Source organism: Paroedura picta, chromosome 2, assembly GCF_049243985.1.
Source record: "Paroedura picta isolate Pp20150507F chromosome 2, Ppicta_v3.0, whole genome shotgun sequence".
Classification (NCBI taxonomy): Eukaryota; Metazoa; Chordata; class Lepidosauria; order Squamata; family Gekkonidae; genus Paroedura; species Paroedura picta.
In genome coordinates, this window is record NC_135370.1 from 96,059,866 (window position 1) to 96,086,551 (window position 26,686).

Below are 26,686 nucleotides of genomic sequence, written 5' to 3' on the forward strand. Positions count from 1 at the left end.
ATGTCATTTTCTAGGGGCATGTTCTTAGCGTTAAACAAGACAGTCCAGTAGACAGGCTGGCCATATGCCCCAGATTTTTAGTAAGGGAAATTTAAAATTCATAGTTCCTTAGTAGTATTATTAATCATCCAGATTTTTTTTACATTTCCTAGATACCAGAAAGAACTTCATAATGAGCTCATAATGATATGTACGTTCTTTCTTTCAACCATGCAATCTTCACCTGTATTCACCTGTATTCTGTAGTAACAAGCCAAGACACTGACTCACATGGTATATCTGAATTAGCAGCTTTACAACCATTTCTATAGCAGCCATCACAAGTTGGAATCACACTAGTAATGCAGTAGTTGATTAAAAGTTTGCTATGGGGTACTTATACTCCATTGGGAAGCAGCGTAACCACACAGCACAACACTGCCAACCACCTCCTTTCCCATAATTCTGAAAAGTTATGGAAAAGTCTCTGTCTCTATCAGAGGATGTCTTATTTTTTGAGCTGGCACTCCAATTGTCTTGAGAGGAATGACTCACACTGGCCTATTTGTACATGGTGTACACCTTCCCATGAGTAAATAATACAAATGTGTCTGCATTGCAATGAAAATACATGCCTATGTAGAACAAAGTCAGCTGACTCCAGTGGCTGGAGAGGATGTGTCAGAGCCATGCAAGTTTCATTGTTGTTGTTGTTTTTTTAAGTTCTATCTTCAGAGTGCAAATCTACCAGTGAACAACAACATCACATTTATTCTAACTGAGAACTTTGCCTCCTTAGCCTTTTGATATTCTGAAATAGCATTGATTTCCATATTTCATTTTAGAAAACAATTGGAATATGAATGCTTGTACTGAAGAGAGATGCCCATTACTATCTGCTCTTAGCCTGCTTACACATGCAGTGTAGACACAATACAGATTGATGTAAGTATGACGGAGAAGTATGTAAGGACATGGCTAAACACCATCATTCCTTTTCTCAAACAAGGATGAGATTTCCAAAAGCTGTACTCCTGGATCTTTTTGAAGTGTTTGAAGGAAGGAGAGGCAACACCATTTCTGCGGCTCTGGAGGGTGGTCAAATCCTTACCTCCACATTCATAAATAGTGCGAGCTCCAGCTGATTTTTGGCTCCCTGGGTTCTGAGGAATTGGGCAAGGTTCACAAGTTATTTGACCTTCATGGTCTTGGTAAGTTCCATTAGGACATAAAATGCAACCTTCTTGCTCCCCATCATAATATGTTCCAACACTGCAGCTAGCTAACAACAGAAGACATAGCAGTCAGTCAAACTAAACCAATGGGTAAAAATCATGCAGCTTGAAGACTCGTACCTATGTGAGCTTGCTTGAACTACAATAAGAGATTATTAATTCATAAAAGTACCTTTTTTTGCCTTTTCATACATATGTTGGGACACATGTTGGTTGAGGAGCACAGTCCTGTAGTCTTACCATACTAGTGTTCCACAACTTGAAAGGACACCAAACTTCATAGAACTGAGCTCCAAAAGAAATTGTGCTCATGGATCATGTCAGATTGTATCAGGAAAGATAGGTTAGTAATCCTGGGACCAGGAACCTTCTGCTTTTTCTGCAGATAAAGTTATTACCACAAGAAAAATTCAGCTTCAGTAAAAGATCTAGCCCTGTTCACCACTCTCTGGTTCTGGAGCATTATGGTTTTGATTTTATTTATTATTTTAGTTGATCTAATTTATAGAAAGGATGGACTAGATGGTCTTTCTCTCCATTCTCAGCTTGTAATATAACAAAGCTCAGTAATAGTGCATGCTTTATTTCTGGAAGATCCGGATCCCTGATCCCTCCAGTTAAAAGCTCTCATAGGACAAGAAAGTAGGGCATTATTTTAGCCACCCAAAATCCTTGGAAGAAGCTGGCATATATATAAATAATAAAGAGGTATGCAGGAGATAGCACAGAGATAGTCTAGGTACGGAAGACTGGGCTTGGAGGACCAACAGTCTGACTCACTACAATACTATGTTCGATTCCACTGTTCAATAATTCAGTGAAAGTTGATGGTAACGGATTACACTACTGAGCATTCATGTACTCAGATATACCACAGTGAAAAGTACTGTACTAAAGTAGGGGGAAAGAACACAATCTCAAGGACAAGGACAGGGAGAGAGAGAAATTGTTCCGGTAAGATATTAACATCAGCATATTAATTACATTCACTGAACAATATCCATGCAAAACACTTGAGTGCCTGGATGGTCTTTGATGAAGTTGACATTGAACTCATTCTGCTTTGTGGTTGCTTATTCTACAGGGCTAGGTGACTTCAGTTTTGGTTCTCACATTTCCGCTTTTTTATTTTTAAATTGCCACAGTTATATCTTTTGGGCAATATTCCTGGTGCAATAGTATTAACAGGTTCAAACAGGAAAAATATGGAGGCATATTTCCAGTGCCATCAGCAAAAAATGGGGAAACAAATTCAGTATCAAGTAAAAACAACAGCAAACATACACAGAAACACCCGAACAACTCAAGTGTAACAGTTTCCTTTTAACTAAGTTCTTTTTAAAATGAGAGGCTGTGACAGATGAGAGAAGGATGTACTTGTAAAATGTAATTAATGGCCTAATTATACTTTTTTAAACTGATGTTGGCAGACATATAATTTCATGCATCCCCCCCCCCATTTGACACAATTCATGCTATAACATTTAGCCACCATTTGCTTAGTGACAGGAACAGCATTATAGCAACAATTACAATTTAAAAAAAATATAACCTCAGGAAGCAGTTTTTTCAGAAACTTCTCAACATACAAGAGAAAGCAGTGTAATTATATGAATTGGAAGCACACAGATTTGTTAAGACACATCTAGATAATTTATCAGTCAACTCGTTTCTCCTAATCAGTGAGCAGGCTGTGTGGTGAACTACAGCAGGGGTAGTCAAAACTGTGGCCCTCCAGATGTCCGTTCGCTGGCAGGGGCTCATGGGAATTGTAGTCCATGGACATCTGGAGGGCTGCAGTTTGACTATCCCTGAACTAGAGGGTGCTTCAGCATCTTTAGTTTAAAAATGGATAGGACTGGACTGCAAATCTCTCCCTTCAAAATAAATGAGGCTAAAATTCTTTGGCTTTATTGTATCATTTTTAACTAGTAAAGCCATACAAACAGGCTGCCTACCTGTGACTGCTGTTATGCAAGAGTTCATCTGTCTGTTCACACTGAATGGCTTTGTGCCTGTGCTGAGCTAAGATTTGGAAACTTTTAGAACTAGCATTTAGAGAAGCATGAACATTTCTTTCCCACAGAAATGCCTCAAAAGAGAGCTGTTCCTTCCAAAATGTAGGACTATGACACACAGTAAGTTAAAGACATGGAAATGCACAATTACTAGTCTTATCTATCTATCGATCGTATGGCCTCACATGTGTAGGATAGCCAGGAGATCCTAGGATTGTCTGGCAGCCAGGCAAGAGACGTTTGGAGGTAGTTTGCTATTGCCTGCCTCCACAGCATGAGCCTAGTGTTCCTTGGAGGTCTCCCATCCAAATACTAGGGCTGACCCTGTTTAGCTCCCAAGATCAGGCAGACCTTCTTTTATTATCTTTTTTGTTTCTTTGCATCTTACTGATGTGTACACATGAACAAGATGGCCTGCTTGGAAGTAAGTATGGGTACTTCATGGAAAGAAGGTCAGGTCAGCTGGATGATGCATCTGCTCTGGTTCTGACATTTAGGGTACAGTGCCCATTAAAGTAGAATGCTAAATGTTGATAGTTCCTCTGCAGGGCTCTGCAGGAAGAGGAGTCCCTCTGCCGAAGAGAGAAGAGGAACATGCCACTCTGGTGGAGTGAGCCTGGACTGTCCCTGGAAGTGGCCTATCAGCAGAGGGGTGTGACTCCTCCATTTTTAGGCATATTCAGTCTGCAACTGCATTCCTAACATGGAGGTTTCGTGCCTAGAAGCTCTCTCTAGACTAGCCTTTCTCAATTTTTTTTACTGTTGAGAAACCCCTGAAACATTCATCAAGCTTTGAAAAGCCCCAGAAGTGGTGTAATCATGCAGAATATGGTTGGGAAGCATAGCTGTGTACATGCCCATGCAGGATCCTTCCCCTTCCCAACCACTCCAGGACCATCATTGGCTGTTGGTCATATCAACCAATAAATGTTTAACAGATTTAAAAATATATAAAATATTAATTAAACAAACCTTGGTTCATATATGACTGAACTGGAAAACAGCAAATGGGTACTGAAATATTTTGCCTCCCTATCCTGAATAAAGGCTATGTATTCCTGGCAATGGTTTAAAGAGCATTCATAATCTTTGCAGACTACTGATTCCCAGTCAGATTTTCCCAACAAATCTTTTTAAGAATCTAATACATTCTCCTGCACATGAAAGAGTCCCTTATTCACAGCTCATTAGATGTGACATGCTACAAATGATTCCAAACTATTTAGAGAAATCGTAAGGATCAATGTTTGCTTGTAGCAAGTTGTCCTCTTATGATGGGCCCAGTGCCCCTAAGATCAATGGTTGCATTTTAGCATATTACTTCATACAAATAAGCTAGTCGTGATTTTTCTTTAAGCAGAAATTTTAAATAAAAATGCCAGGGGAACAACTTTTTCTGTACAAATTTTCACTTGAATGAAGCTAAAAAGTATATTTGTCACATCACACAAAATGCTAGGTGTGCCACAGTACACAAGATGTGCTTGTTTTCAAACATAGACCAAAGACTTGAAAATAATGACACTACAACATCAAGGACTCAGCAAGCTTTCTTCACTTGTTCTTTCTTTCTTTGCAACCTGCTTGTTTTTCTTTCAAATGTGCTAAAGAACCAATTGCCTTCTGCAGATTCCATTTCTGTAACCATCGTCTTTGTTTGTCTTCAACGACCATTAAAATCCTATTCTAAAGTCTCACGCAGATGTTTGGAGGGGGGAAGCAAAAGCTATTCTGATGCAAAAGAAAGAGGGGGTGCACTCACAGGGAGCCAGGATTAGTAGTTATAAAGACAGCTAAAACCTCTTTCCTTCTATTCAACACTTTAAGCCTTTGAGTTTTTGATGCTATGGACAAACACTATAGTGTCTCAGTGTCTAAGAAGGTGAACCTCATAAAAGAGGTCGTGATCCACAACTAACCATTCCCTTAAAAACCATGCCCTGACTTCATTAAAAGAGCCATAAAACGATGGAAACGTATTTCTAAGCAGTTCTCTGCATTGTTTTTAGGATCTTTTTGTTTCATTTTTAACTGGTTCACAGACTGTGGTCATATGGAGAATAGATCTGCATTAGGTCTTAAGTCCATTATTCCTGGAACTGTGGGTTGGCAGAATAGCTAACTATTTGTCTATGGTTGGGAGGGGGGAGTCCGTCCTAGCATGCCTTTCAAAATCTTTTCTTAGTGAAGGCGGGGGGGGGGGGGGGGAAGAACCACACAGCTGTAATATGTAGAGAATAGCTGCATGACCAGTAGTTCTAGGAAGAGCTGCATGTGCAGTTCATTTTTAAAGCTCCCCTGCTTTCATTTCAGAACCTAAGGGTCAAGTCCACACTCCAAGCTGATACATTTTTGTTTACTGAAAAGGTGCTTAATGTGCTAATGGTGCAATTGTACTAGAGGGCCAATTCACACTCTGTCTTTGGTTGAAGCCAGGTCTTTTAAGGTCATTGCCCCCCCCCCCCCCGGCCACGCTATATCATCCGGTGAACCCCTTTGTAGATAACTGTGAGGAGGACTGGAAGGTTTTTCTGCCATTTGAGGTTTTGGCTTTAAAGATTGGGCATTTTGGGGGGTATTATTATGTAATCCACCTTGAGTCCAAGGAGGAAGGCAAACAATAAATGTAATAAATAATAAATAAATAAATAAATATGAAGAACAGTTGTATTTTATACCCTAAAGAGTCTCAAAGCGACTTACAATCTCCTTCCCTTCTTCTTCCTCAAGCCTTGGTGCCCTGAGAAGCTATAAAGTGTGAATGAGAGTCCTGCTTATAAATATAAAATAGTTGAAGGCCAGGAAGCATGCGTGTTCACCCAGGAATGATAAGAGACACATACCTTTTATGGTATTCATCAGGAGACATACAGAGTAAACACAGAGTAAAATGTGGATCAATGCTGATCAGCAGTTACTGAAACTTTTGTGCTAGAATCACACTGAACATCTGCAAGTACTGATTTTTCTGAAGCAGCAGGACTACTGTACAGTGTTTCTTACACTAAGTAAAATTATAAAACAGATAATAATAGTCTGAACAACTGTGCCAAGAATAAGGTGAAGAACCACAGCCTCAGCTTCTGAAACAATGCAAAACTAAAACTGCAAACATTTCTTTATCTGCCTTCAGTTTTCTGCAGTCACCAAGGTGGACAGAGATAAAGCCTATTGCTTCAAGATTAGATTTGCAAGCTGTCCCTTATATATTTACACGGAGCAGTGACACGGGAAAACTGAGTCCTCTTCAAAACAATGTGATACTGCTATGGTCACACCAGTAGTCTGATGTTTCCGGTTAATTTGATGCAAGTCAGATGTATATTACAGACTGACAGGTCATATACAGGCGACATGTGCATCAAATCAAAGCATCAGATCGATACTGTGCTTACCACATCTGTTATCCACATGCCTTTGACCTAGGCTACACAGTTCTTGAGCATCCAGTAATCTGGGAGATTTTCTGGCCACATCATGATCCATACCAGCCAGGCGAATATGCAATTGCTCTTTGTTGATCACTTTTCGCAAAGTTCTAATTGCTTTACGCAGCCTCTTCTCAGTCCTTTTACGTACACAATTCAAATTACATGTCTCTAGAAAGGTAAAGATGATGATAATCAGGAGAAGAAAGCACTGAATGCGATACAGGGTTCAAAGCAGTAGTCCATGCAGTAATTGAGAAACGGAGATAGTATTAAATATGGCAATAATATTATTCTGTGTTAAGGTTCTCAAGACAGCCCACATTAAAAAGTCATATAAAAGAATAAGCTCTGCATCAAAGTAGCTTTCTTTTCTTCAGAGAAAGGGATATTAAAGGTTCAAAACAGGAGATACTTTTTTGCATAAAAGATGAAAGTGAAAGAGAGAAATCATGGCTGAAACTGTAACAAAGACCTCTTCAAAACAAAATCTCTCAATTATATTGTAGGTTCTTTTACAACCAACCTGTCACCTCCTTTTGGTTTGTTTCAAGTTCAAAGTCCGCAGATATAAACATTTCTCTAGCTGCCTTCAATCTGCCGAGGTCTCCAAGAACTCTCTTGCCAGAAACACATGTTAGCTTTACATAGTAGAAGGTCTCCATTATTGAATTATGTTTCTCTGTGTGAACAAAATTAAAGGAAGCAACAGCTTGGCCATCTATGCTATTTAGGTGTTTGCTAAAGCTCAGTAAATGTTAACAGGAAATGGTTAACAGGCTATATGATAAATTTCAGATGCTAATGAACTAACTACAAGCAACTACACTAGATGGCACAGTTTGATGTGTGGGCCTAGTTTCAATTGTAATTGGTACACAACTGCTGCATGTATCAGGCCAAAATTAGTGGTGAGATCATAACCTTGCTAGAATGTATTTCTCTGTACTTTTAAACACTCCATGACAAAGGAAAATTGGAATATCTGGGCTGTCAGATTACCTACCATGGATCTCCTTGACTTAAATACTTAATTTCTTCCATGCATTTAAAATTTACACTGAGAATGCAAATTGAGTGCATCCAGATGGACTGAGACTTGTGACCAAGGAGTTGTGAATTTGCATTCCCACACACTCATCTGGCAGTCTATCATACATTTATCATGCCACTAACAGGCAAACAAATCTGGAAGTATTTACAAACATGGTCTGAACTGTAAACCATCACATGAACAGGCAGGCTAGGAAGAATAGATTTAACACAACCTGGATACATTAAATGAATTGTGCACGTCACACTCAGCTCCTATTTTTTGTATAATTAGCCATTGTTTCTAACTCTTTACAGATAATCATAACTATGGTTCTGAAGGTATGGCGCGATCCACTGCTAGGTGAACTTCAAGTTGCATGGAATTGGCCTCTATAAGATATAGCCAGAATGCTCCAGCTCTCTCTATGTGGTATGTCTCCTGACCTTCTTTCTTCAGGATAAAAGAACTTTCTTCCTCTGCAGAGACAGGAGTAATACAAGCTTTTCCCATATAGCCTGAGGTTTCATTCAGACATCAAAACACATACTGGTCCACTTCTGCTTCCATGCAACTCTTCCACCAAACTGGAGGACTGTACTGGTCCAGGCCTCCTTCCTACTGTGTTGCTGTACAGTCTGCTCCACCTCAGTGGTCAGGGAGGCATAGTGAGAATATCAATAGCACTGAAACCCAGCTACAGAAGGATCCAATCAAAGGAACCCAAGTTTATCATATCAGACCAGATGCAAACAAGTTAAATCATATACATTTATTGTTTCAATTCATGACCACAAAACAGGGTTTTAAACTGAGATTAAGCGAAATTCTAGAATCCATGATTATGGAAATAAGAATTTATACCAGGAATCTACACTTACAGGCATCATAGTGAACTGGAGCATAACTCAAGGTTTCCCACATAAGGAAACCACCAATTGCACTTTATGTGCTAGGGACAGAGGGAAAGGAACCCACGACCAAAAGAGTAAGTGCCTCTTTACTTATTATGGAGCACACAGTTAGGTTCACAGTTCCCGCTCTGTAACAGGCAAGAGTTGTGGGTTCTCCTCAATTCCCCCCTATGTGGTGCTCAATTCAGATTGTGACTCTGGCACACATAGAGAGCAAGCTTCAACCTTCCACCACCATGCCATTTTCCTCACCAGATTGTTTCAAGTCGGGGGGGGGGGGTGTTTGAAAGTTTTCCATGTGTATCAGAGTCATTAGCTGAATCAGGACACATGTACAGGAACTGAAGAAAATCTGCAAATCATCTCACACAGGATGCAGAGTGGGGACCTCAGATCCAACCTGTGTACTTTGTAATGTGTAAAGTTGTTTCGGGTGAAGGACAAACCTCTGCAGAGGGTAAATATGCCCACACATGCATGATGATTCAGGTTGGGAAAACAGGGGTGCAGGAGCCATAGGGAAGTAATAGCTGGTATACGGCTACAAGTCCCTTGTGAAAGCCACATGGAAAACATAGCATGTAGTCTGGCCCAGAGAGATGAAAATCCATATTCAGCTGCTACCAGTCCACTCCTGTTTCTGCTTCTGATGAACTTTATGGCAATGTCACAGCTGGATTTAGATTTTAATCTGTACTGACTGCTGCCTTTACCTAATCGTTATAAGTGAAATGCTCTTGGATTACTTAGATTAGAGAGCCAGTGTGGTGTCATAGTTAAGAGTGTCAGACTAGTATCTGGGAAACTTAGATTCGAATACCCACTAGTGCCATGGAAGCTCACTGGGTGACCTTGGCCCAGTCACTCTCTCTCAGCTGAACCAACCTCACAAGGTTGTTGTCAGGATACATGGAGGAGAGGAGAATCATGTACCTCCTTTGGGTCCCTATTGGGCACAAAGGTGGAGTATAAATGAATTAAATGAACAAATAAAACAAAATACTTCCAGGTAGCCCAGTAACCCCAAACCTCTTTGGATTTGCTCCTTCTGCAGTTGAATTACAAATGCTGTTGCTTTCCTCAGTGCCTCCCTGATTTCTGAATTGCCTCTTCCAGAATGACACTGAGGAAGGGCACTGGCTCCTTATTGCAGGGGATAATTAGGGGGTGGGTGGGATGGAACAGTCTGTAGCAGCACTGTAGGAAAGGGCTGAAACTCCTCCTAGAGCAGCACATTAAGGTGGAAGGGTTGCATGGAAACAGCTATTCACGTTGCAGCAAAAATATGTATCTGAATCATGCCTAGAGAATGCTGAGGGCCTTCCATGACAAGCAGCAGATCACACCGTAAAAGCCTTGGGGACAGGCATTATGTTCTACAGTGTTTGTATCATGCACAGTAATTCATACCTTGCATTACATGATGCAGAGCATCTCGAAACATCTTACTCTTTCTCAAGTTACATTTTCCTTCATTAAGCTTAAAGGTTAAACTTGTCCTGATGACGGAAAGATCTTTGGGGAAAAAATTTAAAATTTGTTATTTTCAAATGCAAAAAGACTGACTTTCAAGTCGATTATGCGTTATTAACACTAGAACAAGAGCATGCATGACAGAATCTACACTGGTTCATATCATTCACTGATATCTTTTGAAGAAACTGAGGGATAACTAAACTGTATAACTCCCATACATTTACATGCAAATATACGATCTTAGAATAGCAATGTCAGCCAAAGTTTATATACCTAAATTCTGTGAATGGACATAATTTTCCTCCAAGCTGAAAAGAGTCCCAAGTTACAGAAAATGTGAAATCTTTTTTTAAAAAATACACTGGGGAGTTCAAAAAAACTTGAAAATGATCAAAGGAGTACCCATAGCTTTAAAAAACAGATTCCCTCCATGGATGTTGCCAGGCTGGGTTTTTGTGAGCAAAAATTCAGAGTATGGGGCAGGGGCCTTTCAAGGTCCCTTTTGGCCTTTGAGGGTAGATTCATTGCATCCAGCCCTGACTAGGGTTGCCAGGTCCCAGTCCTGCAGGGTTTGTGGAAGGGAGAGGCCTCAGTATGGTATAATGACATCAAGTCCACCCTCCAAAATAGACATTTTTTTTCAGAGGGACAGATCTCTGTTGTTTGAACTGCAATTCTGGGGGGTCTCCAAGTTCCACTTGGAGGTTGGCAACACCTTTTGCATTATTTGGTATCACCTGACTTGTATGACTCAACAGCAACCAACCTATAGAAGCCACTATGCAGTAAGAGCTCCATCTTGCTGTGGAATCTGACTGAGTGATTTTGGAACAGTTACATACTTTCAGCCTAATTTACCTCACAGGGTTGTGCAAAAAAAAAAAAATTAAAAAGGAGGTGAGAATAATGTAAGCCACTTTGGTCCCCACTGTGGAGACTTCCTATGTAGAAGTTGCAGGGAGGAAGGCAATGGAAAGCTGAAGACAGAGGGGCAGATAAAGATAGGTTGGCTATTGGATGGTAAGGAGACAGATTTGCCAACTCCAGACTGAGAAATTCCTGGGGAGTTGAAGGGCGGAGCCAGGGAAAGGTGGATTTGATAAGAGGAGGTGCTCCATAGACTCTACCCTCCACCCTCTCGGCGTTCCGTAGGGCCTGCAAAACGGGATTCTTCCACCAGGTTTATGGTTGAGGGTGAGGTCAGCGAGGTAGATCAATGCCCCCCCCACCCTAGTACATCGTCAACCTCCTTCCTCACCCCTCCTGTAGTAAGGGGGGGTTCCGCCATGTTGGAATCTTTTCCCCCCCTTTTAATGGGTTTTTAATGGGGGTTTATAAGACTTTGTAACCTGCCACAAGCTGACTCAGAAGTGGTGGGGAATAAATAATAGTAATAGTAATAGTAATAGTAATAGTAATAGTAATAGTAATAGTAATAGTAATAGTAATAGTAATAGTAATAGTAATACAAATACAACTATTTCCACTAGGGGAACTAGCATTTCCAATCTCCAGGTGAGAGCTGCAGATCCCCCAGAATTACAACTGATCTCCAGATGACAGAGATCAGTTCCCCTGGAAAAAATGGCTGCTTTGGAGAGTGGAGTCTATGATGCCCTGCTAAGCTTCCCTCCCCAAACCTCCCAATCCCAAGGCTCCAACCTCAAATCTCCAGGAAGTTCATAACCTGGTCCTGGCAACCCAAAGGGGAACTGATCTCTGTAGTTCAGGGAGCTGTTGTGAGAAGAGAGAAAGAGAATAGGTGGTGGGAGGGAGAAAGAGTGAGAGACAGAGAGGTAAGGAGAGAGTGGAAGGTCTCCAGGTTCCACTTGGAGGTTGGCAATGCCTACTGCATTATTTGGTATCACTTGACTTGCATCATAGCCTCTCCTGCAAGTTTCTTGCATGTCTCCACTTGTAACCTCTAATGCAGTAGGAGCTACCTGAAATAGAGCAATTAGCTGTCTAGACTGGCAGTGTTTTCTGGCTAAAACTTGCCATCACAGATTCTTTCCAACGTGATGGCTTGAGATATTTAACAGGTGATGCTAGGTGTCTTCCAAGAAAACGCACCTACTCTGCCAGTGAACCAGAGCCCCTCTTTGGGATTCTATACAAACCTCCAAACAGATGTTTTCAAAACAAAAACGCTAGGCCTGCCATTTTTAGTCATCCTGATTAAAGACATTTGAACACACACATACAATTAACTGTGAAGCAATTTATTAAAATAACAATAACCTCTCTCCCAGAAGAGGCATTCCTCCTTTTCTCTCATAAGAAGGAATTCCTCTCCAAGCTATGGCACATGCAAGCATCTTCGAAAAGTGAAGAGAGACTGCTTCCCCCACCCCCCATTCAGGGCTGTTTTATCTGTATATGATCTGATCCGTTAAACGTACATCAACAAAAAAATTATTTAATTGGGTAACAGACCTTTTAAAAAAAAACTCTACCCCATCCCAATTATATATCATATATATTGGATAATTACCTAAGGCTGCCGACTCATTTGTATTATGGGTTTTTTTCTTAAATGGAGAACTTCTGCCACATTTTATAGTGTAGGAATCTTCAAGGCCTAAGAGACAGATCATAAAGCTATACAATAAAACAGAAATACATGCTAGAGCACTGGAGAAAATACTCCTGAAAGCACATTCAAGTCTCTGACTAGCCTCTTGACCATACAAAGATATGACTGACTAGGTACGATAAGAATTGAGGCTAAATAACCCTATGTCAAGTCATCTCAGTTTTTGGATGCTAATTTGCAGTCTTTAAGATAAGGAAAGGGACGGACCAGAACCAACGTGATGAAATTAATTCAAAAGAAATTTCATCTAAACATCCGGAAGAAGTTCCTGACAGAGCGGTTTCTCAGTGGAACAGGCTTCCTTGGGAGGTGGTGGGTTCTCCATCTGTGGAGATTTTTAAACAGAGGCTGGGTAGACACCTCACAGAGAGGCTGATTCTGTGAAGGTTCAAGGGGATGGCAGGTTACAGTGGATGAGCAATAGAGTTGTGAGTGTCCTGCATAGTACAGGGGGTTGGGCTAGATGACCCATGAGGTCCTTTCCAACTCTATTATTTTATGATTCTACTGGATTTAAAGCCGATTGTATCTTGAAATACAATGGGCACTAGCATTGCGTGTCCCGGGGCCGGCCCCCTTGCAGCCCTCCCGAGCCCCCCCCCACACCTCATCACTCCTGATCCTTGTTGCTCCCTGCTTTGTGGGAGGGGAAGGAGCTGGGCTGGCATATCTGCAACGTGCCAGCCCAGCTCCCTTCCTGGCCGCGAAGCCCTCTCTCCCTCCCCCCTCCCGCCCCAGGCTCCCTGTTTCACAGCAGGGGAAGGAGCTGGGCCGGCGCGTCTTAAGATGCACAGATGCGCCGGCCCAGCTCCTTCCCCAGCCACGAAGCCCTCTCCCCTGCCCCCCTCCCACCCCAGGCTCCCTGCTTCGCACCTCCCAATTGGCCCCCCCGATTGTCAGTCCTGGGCCAAGGGCCAATGGGCTCCTTTCCTCATCCCAGACTGGGCCCACCCCAACCCCCCTTACTGCTTTATTTATATCACTCCTGGAGCGGTATAAAGATTCTATGATTCTATTAAAGGATTGATAGGGAAGAAAGTGTTTAGCCCTTTTCTTCTATGCCTGTTCCATGGCTTTAAATGCTTCTCCTAAACTGTAATTGGCTCGGGCAGGAAAATAGATACAAGTGCCTGAAATCTGTGTATTTTCCCCATGACAATCATAAAAAAAAGAGTACAGCTGTATCATCAACATATTGATGAAACCTCATTTCCTGTACAATATGGCTTGGTGACCTTCTAGTAGCTATGTTATGAAATCTGGCAAAAGATCTGGTGGGAAAAAAGCCCGGGCGGCGTTTCTCTCTAGGGCTGATTCTCCACTTACTTTGTTTATTCCACTGTGGAAGCTCGGGGGGGGGGAGCCAAGTGCAGCAGGAGCCACTTTCTTTTCTTTAATGGGGGGGAGGGGAGGATTGGAGACGGCAGAGGAGGGGAAATAAATCCAAGAGGAAAATCTCTGCCAAGAGAAGTTAGGACTTCTGGAGCCTCTGCTGAGAGAAGTTAGGGCTTCCCCTTTAAGGGAAACTTTGCAGCCTGGGAACAAGGAAGCCTTTGAACTGATACCCTGGCCAATCAGGGCTTTTCTACTGCATTGGAGGCTTGAGGCAGCTAGTTAGTTCGGGACAAGCAGAGAGCTGCACGTTTACTCATGCTGATTTTTCAAATATTGAGGGTTATATCCACGGCAGGATATTGCGGGGGAAAGGTAGGGACTACGCTTGTGCGATTCGGCCGCTTCAGCAGCTGTTCCCTGTGGGCGCAGCCAGCACCATGCTGCAGGGGGGGAGGGCGGTGCCGGCAGCGGTGTGACAGCGGGCAGAATTCCGCGCCTGCGTGGTTGCGCCCACTGTCACGCCGCTGCCGGCACCGCCCTCCCCCCCCCCGCGGCGTGGCGCAGCGCTGGCTGCACCCAGAGGGAACGGCCGCTTCGGCGGCCAAATCGCACAAGCCTAGTAGGGACACTGAGGATCAATCCTGCTTGTTGCAGAGGAAAAATTTAAATCATCCAAAATCAATATGGAAATCGCATTCATTGTAGATAGGAGGGAGAAAACTCGCACTCTTAAAAAAGAAAGCGTTCCCCAATGCCACAACCCTGAGCCATATCAGACCACTCTTTAGTGGAAACAGGGACACATTCCATGATTTACTAGTATACACACAATCCTGAACAATTCTTGTGGCTAGCAATTTGTTGACATACACAACCGCCAACTGAAGTGCCAGGGCTCTGAAAAACTGGGGGGGGGGGGGAAGCTCCATACAGCTGATTCATGTGCCAATTATGCACCACTTGTGACAACTATCCATCCAACCACTTTGTCTTAATTAATGTTTTATAAACACAATATTCCTTCAGTTCTTCAGGCTAGACACTGCACAGAACAATACAAAAGCAACTGTCAATTCCTGGAATGGAAGAGGGCCACATCTGAATGGATATACTTTAATTAATAGTATTTCCAGGCTTTGCTTGATGTTGCTGTTCTTGTATTCTTCTGTTAGGCTGAATAATAATATGTTTACTCTTCTGCAGCACTTACCTGAGATAAAGTGGACGTCTGAGGGGCAGATTAAAAAGCACCTATCACTTCCACCAGTCTTAGTGCAACGCAGAGATATTTGGGGTGAAATGACATCAGGCAAGAACCTTTCTACAGGGCAAAACACAGATACTCACAGGAGAATGGCAGGTATGATTCTGAAATGCAAACATGGAGCTACACACTTTGCAAAATTAACATCTATCTGCAACCGAGACGATCAATAATTTGGATAAATAACACATTGCATACCATTCCCTTTTAATATAAAACCCAAGCAATCACAAAAAAGATAACAGAATGACTAGCTCAGACTAAAAGCATAGGAAAGAAAGCATGGAAGACCCCGAAAGTATCTCCTGTTTTTGGTATGTGGGGGTGTTTTGTTTTGTTTTTTAAACTTTGTTTGATCATTATCCTGTATGGCCAATTAGAATCAAAGCAATAATGTATGGTGAAAATACACAAGAATCTTTCAGACAACTGAATGACATTGGAAAGAAGGATGGTTGTTTGTTGTGTGTACATGCATCCCACTCTGGCCTCTGGTAAACAGGTGTCTGTGCCATTACAAAACCTGGACCATTTCCACACTTAATGCTTACCTTGTTTTTTCTGCAGGTCAGTTTCCCTTTGAATGCTGCAAGTTTGTGCCAGACATTCTGCAATAGGGCTTTCATTCCAACATTTCCCCTGATTGAACTCACTTTCTGCATTCAACTCTGAAGCAGGCTGCATCCCAGCATGATTTTCTGTTTTTTAAATTTTTGTTGAGGATATGTATTGTGTAATTGTGTTACCAATAAGTCACTGCCATTTTGCCATTGTAAAAACACAGTACTTTGGCTTCATCTGCCATTTTGTACACTCTGTCACACCTATCCAAAGTGCTCCATGACTCACTCGCCTTCCCACAAACTTCCATTGCAGCTCCCTCTTTTAAACTTTTTGTCTTTTACTTAATGATTGCATTATAACACACTCGCAAACTGACCACCAAAGTTTTTCCCTTCCTGCCCCGTTTTCTTTCAGCCCCAAAAAACTCTGTGGTTTTCCCGGAATTTTATACAGCAAAGAAGCAACATCATGCCAAGTTTGTCCACTGTTATTTCTTGAATTCATTCATCAACTAGCTATTATTCCACATTCTGAAAACATGCCCCAAAGGTCACAGCACAGCTTTTGGGGAAATGACAGTTTGGTTTTAGAGTGAACAAACTACTTCTACCCAAGAATGTTGTAATGAACTTCTAAATAAACTATTGTCTTTATGTGACCATCTTCAACATAAGTTTCCTGTATCTTTACTCATCCTTAAAAAAAACACCCTAAATGATGAAGAAGAAGAAGAAGAAGAAGAAGAGTTGGTTCTTGTATTCCCTTTCCTCTCCCCACAACAGACACTCTGTGAGGTAGGGGAAGCTGAGAAAGCCCTGATATTACTGCTCAGTCACCAGCTGGTTGTATGTGGGAGAGTGCAGAATCAGGATATGAAGATTTGGGCTGGATTGTCATCAATATGCAGATGACACCCAGTTCTCCCTCCTGATGGATGGCCACCCTGATTCTCCCCCAGAAATATGAGTCAGCTGCCTGGAAGCAGTGATGAGATGGCTGAAGCAGAGTCGTCTGAAGCTCAGTCCTTCAAAGACAGAGGTCCTGTGGCTGGATAGGAAGGGTCTGTATGAGGAAACGTGTCTGCCCTCCCTGGATGGTGTGCAGGAACCTGGGTGTGATCCTCACAATGGAAGCCCATAAAAAGCATGCATTTTACCACCTCTGCCAAGGTACTAGCACCCTACCTGGCCCTGGAACACCTAGCCACAGTGATCCATGCAACGGTCACCTCTAGACTGGACTTCTGTACCTCACTCTACACAGGCCTGCCCTTGGCCTTGATCTGGAAACTTCAGCTGGTCAAAACATAGCGGCCAGAGTCCACACAGCAACACCATGGAGGACCCACATTTGGCCCATTCTCCATCAGTGGTTGCCAGCTGAATTCCGGATCAGGCTAAAGGTTCCGCTAATCACCTTTAAGGCCATACGCAGTCTGGGCCCAGTGTACCTGAGGGACTGCCTCCCTCCCTATGCCCCTCAAATAACTCTATACACCACCACCAACCAGCTATTGATCCCTGGCCCTAAAGAAATCCGCCTGGCCTCAACCAGAGCCAGAGCCTTTTCTGTCCTGGCCCCAACTGGTGGAATGAGCTCCCGGAGGAGATCAGTGCCCTGATGGAGCTAAAACAGTTCCGCAGGGCCTGAAAAAGAGAGCTCTTCCACCAGGCATTTGGTTGAGACCAGATGTAACCAACAATGTCTGAAGGGCCCCTGCTCCCTCCCTCCCAGACATCCACCCATACATTCTGCTCTGGACCTGTTTACATCGTTATACTCTGTTACCTCTCTTATAGTATAATGTTAATGTTATTGTTATTGTGAAAAGCTGAGTTCCATGTACTGTTTTCTGAGTATTATGTAAATCGCCCTGAGCCTCGGGGGAGGGCGGTATATAAATACAATAAATCTGTAAACAGCCCGTGGCGCCACGGGCGCCACGGACTGAATAAAAGAGTAAGGGGTAGTGGGGAGGAGTTAGGGCGGGACCGGTCCGGGATAAAAACTTGGAGGGGCCAATCATTGCCCCCCCCCCGAGTGTCAATCCCGCCCCAAGCAGCCAATGGGGAGCCGCGCAAAGCGCGGCTCCCCATTGCCTGCTTCACCCGCCCAGGGAATATGGCGGGGTGGCCTCGCAGCGTCGTAGACGCTGCGAGGCCGCTCCACTGGCCGACAGAAGGCTCCAGAGAGCCTCAGGTGGGGGGGGGGACGGGAAGCCTTCTGTCGGCCGGCGGAGCAGCCTCGCTGCGTCATAGACGCTGCGAGGCCACTCCGCTGGCCGACAGAAGGCTCCAGAGAGCCTGGGGTGGGGGGGGGACGGGAAGCCTTCTCTCGCCCGGCGGAGCGGCCTCGCTGCGTCGTAGACGCTGCGAGGCCGCTCCGCCGGCCAACAGAAGGCTCCAGAGAGCCTGGGGTGGGGGGGGACGGGAAGCCTTATCTTGCCCGGCGGAGCGGCCTCGCAGCGTCATAGACGTACACGGCCGCCTCCGACCTCGCCTCCTGATGGCCGCCCTCACCCCGACGCCCTCCCGGCCCCCTGGACTGGCCAGGCTACTGGCGACGCGCGACGAGGACCACTGCCACTACCAGCAAGCCTACGAAAGGTCAGTCTCCCACCCAGACAAGGAAAGCCGCAGCCCCACCAACCACACCCCGCTGCCAAGGCTCCCGTGCCCCTCAGTTTCCCCTGCTAGCGCCCATTTTATTCACATATAAAATGGGCTTTTTTTACTAGTATATAAATAAATCTGACTCACCAGATTAGAAGTCCACACTCCTAGCCACTACACCAAGCTGGTGCGAAGACATAATTTTGGGTGAGGGAAGTGCCTGCAGTTATTGCCTTTTTATGCAGTTTTAGGCTAGTTTTTTTAAAATAACTTTGGAGACATCGTCAATTCTGTCTTTGCTAAGTCAAGCAATGTAAACATTCAGATCGATTATGATGACCATTTTTTTCCTTGCAGAGCATGCTACAAGCCTTCCCATTCACTATTAACAGTGCTTGACCGAACATCTGTGAATCAAGGGGAAGGAGATTGCTTCTGGGCAAATGCCACCCTTGGGGAGGTGCTGTAGCAATAAGCAAGGAGAGGAGTAAATGCATCTAACCTAAAGAAAATATTTAGGCCGATCACAATCAAATGTCTAAATTAAATTAGGCTGATTAATAACCAAAAATTAAAAAAACAAAATGGCAGAGGAGACCAGGACAGAGGGACAACTCAGATGAACAAACACTCAAAATGGTAGAATGGCAGGAAAATTAATTGATTCCAAGGAATTCTCCACCAGTATGACCCGAATTAGAACCCAATGTAAAAATGAGATTGCAGTAACTGAGGAGTCGGAAGCCATAGTGTAAGTTAGCATGTAACTCGGAACTGCAGTTGGAAAGGGAAAATTTTGAGCAGAACTGAGCACAATCTTTGGGGCTTTGCACTAATGTGGAAATGGTTCTGGTTAACACAAGGTGATAGTGAGACAAAAAAAACATACCCATCCAGAACAAGAAATACAACAGCACTGAAATAAATTTTCTTACTTTCTTGAAACCTACTTTTTCTCCAGTCATAAGAACGCTGAGCCATGCAATTTAGTTCATGGATCAATGTTTTCTAAATCCTCTGGAGACCAAAGTGTTCAAGCAAATCAAATCTACAAAACCTGTCTTTCATTCCAACTCTTACCAACGCAGTCCTTTTTGTTCCAGTGTAACTTGTAGCCTGCACTGCAGTGGCATTCATAGTCCCCCAAAGTGTTTATGCAGGTATGCTGGCAACCTCCATTGTTGATGCTACACTCATTAATATCTAAAGAAAAAAAATGTCAGGAGACAACTTTTTCAGGGGGGGAAATGGTACCATTCTGGCACTGAACTGTACAAGCATAACAAGTTATTTAATATGACTTAAGGAAAGCTAGAGAAAGTCCCACATTGTTTAACAGAACTTGAGTCCATGCCCACAGCTTTAAAACTGGAGCTTGGCACTCTGGCCCCAGACACACACACACACACACACACACACACACACATCCTGATCTGTAACTTAGTCACATTTATTCAGTAATAAGCTTAATACCAGACTAAGCAGCACAGGGTATCTATTCCTACACAGTAGCACCACCTTTCATTACACCTAACTTTAATTCACAGTGTTTGCTTCAAATGATTTTATAATTTAATTATGATTTATTATTTGAACTGAACTGATTATTGTTTATGTACACTGCCCTGAGACAACTTGGTTTAAATCAAAATTAGTGGTAGGATGAAATGAAATTAAGTACAATCTCACCTTGAACATACATTGATTTTCACAAAGGAATGTTCATTCCAATCTTAAAATTAATGGAGAAAATGGTGTGGACTGGGGCGTGTTTGTGGAGCACTGGAGACCTCCTTGTCAGGCTTCCTCCACTGTACTAAATGAGGAAGCTATCAGGCTAGCAAACATAGAGCTCCAGATCAAAGACTGTATCCTTTTGTGTACATAACATCCTCAAAGACCTGGAGTCCAGTCAAATATAAAGCTTACAGAAGCAGATCTCATTTTTAAAACCACTACAGAGTGCAAATGCTCACTCTCATCTTAAGAAACCTATTTTTGTTTTTTCCAGCCAGAAAAAACCTATTGCAGGGCAAACATATTCAGTTTGCTGAAGCCTTTTTGGATAAGGGCCTGGCCTTGAAGTATTTCTTGTATACAATGCTGGATAAAATCAATGGGTGCTTTGCATGCTGACATTCTCCAAAATCCCGTTTTTAGTACCCAAGTGTGGAATGCAACTGTTTGTTCTAACAGTCACAGTTGCTTTCTAACAAAGTGAGAACAGAAAGTTGCTTAAGCAAAAATATAGCTTATACATAGCAGAATTCTATTGCTGACTTCAGTCACGTTTTACCAAACTGGGCAAAGAGAAAGGCAGAAACTTGCACCAATGAGTTTTAAAACCCACTTTTCTTCTTGAAATTCAGAGAGCAAGTAAGTGACCCTCCAGTAAGCATGTCACATGGTAACTTTATATATACTCACCTCCACAATGTGTGAGGCCATAGAGAGTGTATCCTTTGTTACACGTACACTCAAAAGTGCCTGGGTGATTGATGCATATATGGTCACATGTCCTTTCAAATGAACATTCATCAATGTCTGCAGTGTTTAAAGGGATACATTATTATTGGACCCCTTGCTAAAAAGACATTTACTAATTAGGAAAACTGTAAAAGCAGCAAATTGTTTGCCAAAAGACTATGCTGGTGTTTTCAAAGCAAATCCTTATGCTTTTTTCAACAATAAACAAGTCAACAAAAACAATATAAATCAATGTTCCACTTTTATCTTATATTCACTAACTAAGGAATGAAGCTCTCATTGAGTTCTATATTTGGCACAAGACTCAATGAGTGATGCTAAAGCAGTCAAATATTGATTTAAATACCACTCCTAGTGGAGAAATGGAATGCTTCTTAGCATCTCAGGCAGGTAAAAGATAATTAGATCACAGCCAACAGATATTTTCCAAAAATATAACTTGTGCTTCACTAGAAACTACTCACTCCAGCCCACTAAACCGTGCCATCTAATCCAAGTGGGAAGGAGAAGGGGTAAGGAAGAGAACATACGCAATCACTCAGAGGGAAAGGAAAATGGATAGAATTTATTGTGGAGTAAGAGAAACCACACATCACACATATATGTGTAACATTACTCTGACTGCTCTACACAAATCAGAGAAGCCAATTTTAAGTGAGCATCTTCCATTCCAGTCAAGGATGGGGATGCTTAATCTTCTCTATTTCTCCAGTCTAATGCCTCCCAAGCACCTTTTCTCATGGTGATTTAAACAAATGCGTGTACACATATAAAGCCCTTGGAGGCAAAAATTACTTTGGGAGACGCAGCAAGTGGGGAACTAACAGGAAAGGAGTAGAATGTTTCTTCTCCACATCCATATCTTCACTGCTTTCCAACCCTACATGCTCTCAAAAGCAGCTTCTTAAGTTAAAGTGGCACTATTAAAAAGATTACAGATAGCTGTATGCACTGTCAAATTTGGTCCTTGTTATTCACTACCATGTACTGTAATTATCTGTTCCACATAATATATTTCTGGTAAGGGCTTGGAGGAGGAGCATGAGTAATGAACAGTGGAGAGAGGGTTTACAGGCCACTACCACTCTCAAGTTGTACACGTAATGTTTTCATTTTTGCAATTGGCACTGGGTTTATTTATGTTAACATCTCAATCTCTCTTTAAAATATCTAACATATTTAAAACACATTTGAATAGATGCACAAGTTTTAATTAAGCTATGAGAAAAATAGCAGTTTTTCAACAACAAAAAATTTAGAAGTCAAGAGGAGCAACTTAAGATGTATCCATGGAATACTTTAGTCTGAAGAGTTGTATATTCTATTTGCTCTCTGCAGGACAATTTATGTTAAAATTTGTTCTACTTTTAGGACCCAATCTAATCACATCTGACATGTATTGTATAGAAATAACTTGGACCTAAAAATCCATAGTGACCAGGTGTATAAACTTTGGGTGTGGCAGTGGGGCTCATGCCCCTGGTGGGATTTCCCAGAGGTGGAAATGCCCCCCACACTAACAGACAGCATCATGAGGCTGCTCAGGCAGTGAAATTCTCAAGTTCAATCAGTCCTTTTTGTCTTTGTAGCAACTTAGCAAGTTTACAGCAGGCACTGGTCTGGGTTTATTTGATTTTGATAATACCATCTGCAAACGAACCAGTGTTAAGAGCTAGCAATGTCTTGGCTTGGAGAAGTTGAGGTTAAAGCTCTACTTTGGGTGTCAGGGCTTGCAGAGCTAGGCACCCACTTTGGTCTATTGAGGTAAAATCTTCTTGATTGCAAAGTCTAGTTACTATTAAGGATGGGCCTGAACCTATGCCGGTTTGGTGTAGTGGTTAGGAGTGCGGACTTCTAATCTGGCATGCCAGGTTCGATTCTGCACTCCCCTACGTGCAACCAGCTGGGTGACCTTGGGCTCACCACAGCGCTGATAAAGCTGTTCTGACTGAGCAGTAATATCAGGGCTCACTCACCTCACAGGGTGTCTGTTGTGGGGAGAGGAAAGAGAAGGCGACTGTAAGCCGCTTTGAGCCTCCAAAAGCAGTATATAAGAACCAACTCTTCTTCTTCTTCTTCTAAAAATTCCAATTCAGTTTGGCAGCCCCCTAACCAAAGCGGAATTTTCCTGAGCCAGCCAGTTTGGATACCTTTTCTCCCAGTTGTGGCCAGGAGACAGGAGGGTATCACCTAGAAAGGGTTGGTAGTCATTAAAGTGGGGTGGAGAAGCTAAACAGAGGGGTTAAATGGCTCATAGCCATTTAAACCTAGGCCTAGTCTGCACACAGTAGATAATGGATGTTCAATGCACTTTCAAAGGAGATTTTCCTGTTCTGCACAGGAAAATCCAGCTGCCAAAGCACATTGAAAGTGCATTATCCTATGTGTGCAGACTAGGCCCTAATAGCTGATGGGTAGACCTGCCCTGTTCAGTTGTTAGGTTTAAATGGCCCACACAGCTGAATTGGTCAAAAGTCTGGTAAATGTTCAAGGAAGGAGCTATGAAACGGGCCAAGTTCATGCTAAATTTTGTCTTGTGAACTGGTTCGTGCCCATCCCTAATTACCAACAAGCAGCCAAGTGGGCATGATAACTTTTACTGACCTTGGGTAAATGTCTCCTACAAACCTACTTCAGAGATGAGGAAAGCCTCCATCCTCAGCCCTTTTGTTGACCCTGACTGGCTGCATCTCTCTTACTGATTCCGCAAGGCAGTGGCCCAATGGGGTTGCCGCTGGTGTGTTGCAGCATGCTCCACTACTTCCTGCATCCCCATGGGGGATTTTTAGGGCAGAGGACCAAGTTATTGCCTCCTCATGGAGACAGCTGTGATGGAATGGTTCCACCAGCCAGGGGGGGGCAGCCGGAGGGGAGTTGCATGAACGTGGGATCACCATCTCACCTTCGTACAAAGAAAAAAATGCCTCATTTGGCTCCGCAGCACTGCAAAATACCATGGAGCTGGGTGGAGCATTTTCTGTCCCCTCCAGGCTGCAGTAGGAGGGGATGGACTCTTCCCCCCTCCACCCAGGCCTATGGTAGGACAGGCCCCATTGGCCCCATGGCAGACTGGGGCATGCGGATATTTCTGTGTTCCCTCGCTGCAGGGCAACAGAGCACCTTTTTGATATTCTGGGATCTGATCTAGAGAAAAAGGAATTGAGGAGATGGGTATATTTGTCCTTAGCTATTTTTGTCTTTGTGCATCTGTCCATGGAGGAAGGGGGTATAAGAATGGTTTCCCAAATATAGAAAGTGAATTGACAGTATTGTTTTGGATCCTACTTCACTCTAACAAATGCTCCCATATTTTCAGGTCAGGGAATCTGAGAAGCCAGTATTTACTCTGTATTCTGAAACACACTGGAAAATTCATAGTATCCAACATGTAAGTAATGAACTGGTATAAGACTGGGGAGACCAGAGGTCCAATTCCCGCTTAGTCTTAAAGCAGTCTAAGTGACCTCGGGCCAACCATACACATTCAGCCTAATCTACTTCACCGGGTAGTTGTGAGGTAATGAGAGAAGGGGAAAAGAATTATTACCCTTCATTCAAAAATGAAATATTTATTGTCTCAGTGAAGAAGTTCAAGACATATTTCTTCTCTCTGAGTCATCTTTCTTTGACTGGAATTCAAACTACTGTAAGTGGAAAAAAATTATATTTTTAAATCACATGATTGTTGATGGTATATGGGTTTTGGAAATATAAATTATTTTATATGGGCCTGGACCAGGTTCAGTCCCCTGCCTTCTCCAGGAAACCGAGAAGTCTACACCCCTGCTGGCAACAGGATACTGAATATTTTATATGAAATATGCCATAATAAATATAGGAATGATCTATAAGAATAAGACTAAACAAAATTTGAATAAGTGTATTTTAGAAAATTATGATTGCATCATATGGTTTCATTTGGTATCATTCAGACCCTATGGTATAAGACATAACAAACCATGGTTTGTAATTGGCATAAATGAACCTAGAAAATACTCTGAGTCAAACACTCTTATTCCTGGTTTGTAGGAAAGGAAACAAGCCATAATTGGTAATTCAGACATAACAGCCAACCATGATTTGATGTGAATAGTGGAAGATTTGAATTAAACCACTCACTGCTATGTGAAGCAGGAAGACATAAGACAATATACAAGATCTAATATCTCCCAGAATCATTCATGCAATGACCCAAAATGTTTTTTTTTATGTTTGACCTATGTTCCTGCTAAATGTTCTGGCACTTAACAGCCAGTCAAGAGATTAAGGGCAACTACAGAACATTTTTCTAGAGTATACTAGCAAACCATTGTTCAAATCGTAACTCTCATGCACAGACAGACAGAATGTCCATACCTTGGCAAGACTTTTCATCTATTAATAATTTAAAGCCTTTTTTGCAGCTGCAATCAAAACTACCAACTGTGTTTCTACAAAAGTGATCACATCCACCATTGCTGGTCTGACATTCATCAATATCTGTAACAAAAATAGATAGCAAATAAAACACAGTAATTTATTCCCAAAACACACACAAAATCCCATAGATCTGAGGACTTGATAGTAAATGTGGCATTTGGCATAAATGGTTCTTACAATACTAAAGCAGACATTCCCTGCCATCAACATCCTGCATTATCTTCCTACAAATTGATTATATCTTAATTATTCATACATCCTAAGGATGCTTTCTTGCTATATAAACTTCCAACCAGTAAACTACACACAGTTGGGGGGGGGGGTGAAAGCAGCACAGCCCTGATTTAAACTAGTACATCGTAGCCTGAATGCCTAGGAACACGGTACTTTGTAAAATGAATTAGATAAATAATTACAGCTTCCTTGAGCCCAAAGTGTCCACTCACAGCAAAGCTTGCCTTTTTCTCTGAATGAATCACTGTTCTGGCCTTGTCTCTGCTGCAGAAACGAAATTCGGCCACATTACTAACAGAAGCAAATGAATTATTCTGCCCCCTCTGATCTGGGGCAGACTTACCTGGTGGATATCAGAGGCACCTGCCACTGGCCCTGTGCATGGGAAGGACCCTAACTGCCCACAGCCCAACCGAACCCAAGAAGGAAAGGAAAAAGAAAGATGAACTGGCTCCTACTAATAACCAACTGCCTTGTCTAGAGCTCAAGATAAGTGTCCGTTTTCAACAGGAATGTTCCCTCAGTGATTACTTCCTCAATAAGGTGATGGCTTATACAATTAAATATCTGTCTTAGAATATCACTTTGGTTAATAGTTCATATCATACCCCAGAATGATATGAGCTATTAGCCAAAGTGATACTCTTAGACATATATTTAATTGGACCCAGTTTTGATTACTTTTGATTACTGTATATTCTTCAACTACATTTGATTTAATAAGTAATACAAAGAACAATTATTGGATTGTGAAACATTTATTAATCAGCCACAACATTTATTAATCAGCCACAAGATGCTTGGACACTTCAAGGAATCGATGGTTCTTTGGCACTGTCTAGAGCTCAGTCAGCTGGCTTTCACTGGTAGCAGTGGCTCTTGCCCATCTTTCTTAGGGCAAGGATCACACCTTGCTCAACCCCAGCTGGGAGGTTGGCAACGCGATGGCAGAGATTCTGGGGCTTTCTCCTGGACTTCTGCCCAGGGCTTCAGAATCACTAAAGACGATCCCCTGGCTTCTGATGCAAAGAAGCTCTTTGGAGTGAGCAACTCAACATGCCTGGACACTGGTGGGCACTACATCACTTTAAG

General features: G+C 42.6%; 1 protein-coding gene across 3 annotated transcripts in view; it reads right to left on the reverse strand.

The window, feature by feature from the left end:
- Nucleotides 1–26,686, reverse strand: part of SCUBE2 (signal peptide, CUB domain and EGF like domain containing 2) — a 77,514-nt gene that overhangs the window by 13,666 nt on the left and 37,162 nt on the right. The window contains exons 9-17 of one of the 3 annotated variants that reach the window (XM_077321761.1): nucleotides 25,298–25,420; nucleotides 20,882–20,998; nucleotides 19,535–19,657; nucleotides 15,225–15,335; nucleotides 12,578–12,664; nucleotides 10,018–10,122; nucleotides 7,187–7,342; nucleotides 6,628–6,831; nucleotides 1,091–1,261 (exon numbers count right to left, since the gene is read on the reverse strand). In XM_077321761.1, the coding sequence (XP_077177876.1) occupies nucleotides 1,091–1,261; nucleotides 6,628–6,831; nucleotides 7,187–7,342; nucleotides 10,018–10,122; nucleotides 12,578–12,664; nucleotides 15,225–15,335; nucleotides 19,535–19,657; nucleotides 20,882–20,998; nucleotides 25,298–25,420 (1,197 nt within the window). The remainder of the gene's footprint in view (nucleotides 1–1,090; nucleotides 1,262–6,627; nucleotides 6,832–7,186; nucleotides 7,343–10,017; nucleotides 10,123–12,577; nucleotides 12,665–15,224; nucleotides 15,336–19,534; nucleotides 19,658–20,881; nucleotides 20,999–25,297; nucleotides 25,421–26,686) is intronic. The other 2 variants (XM_077321762.1, XM_077321763.1) reach the window with 2 other exon arrangements.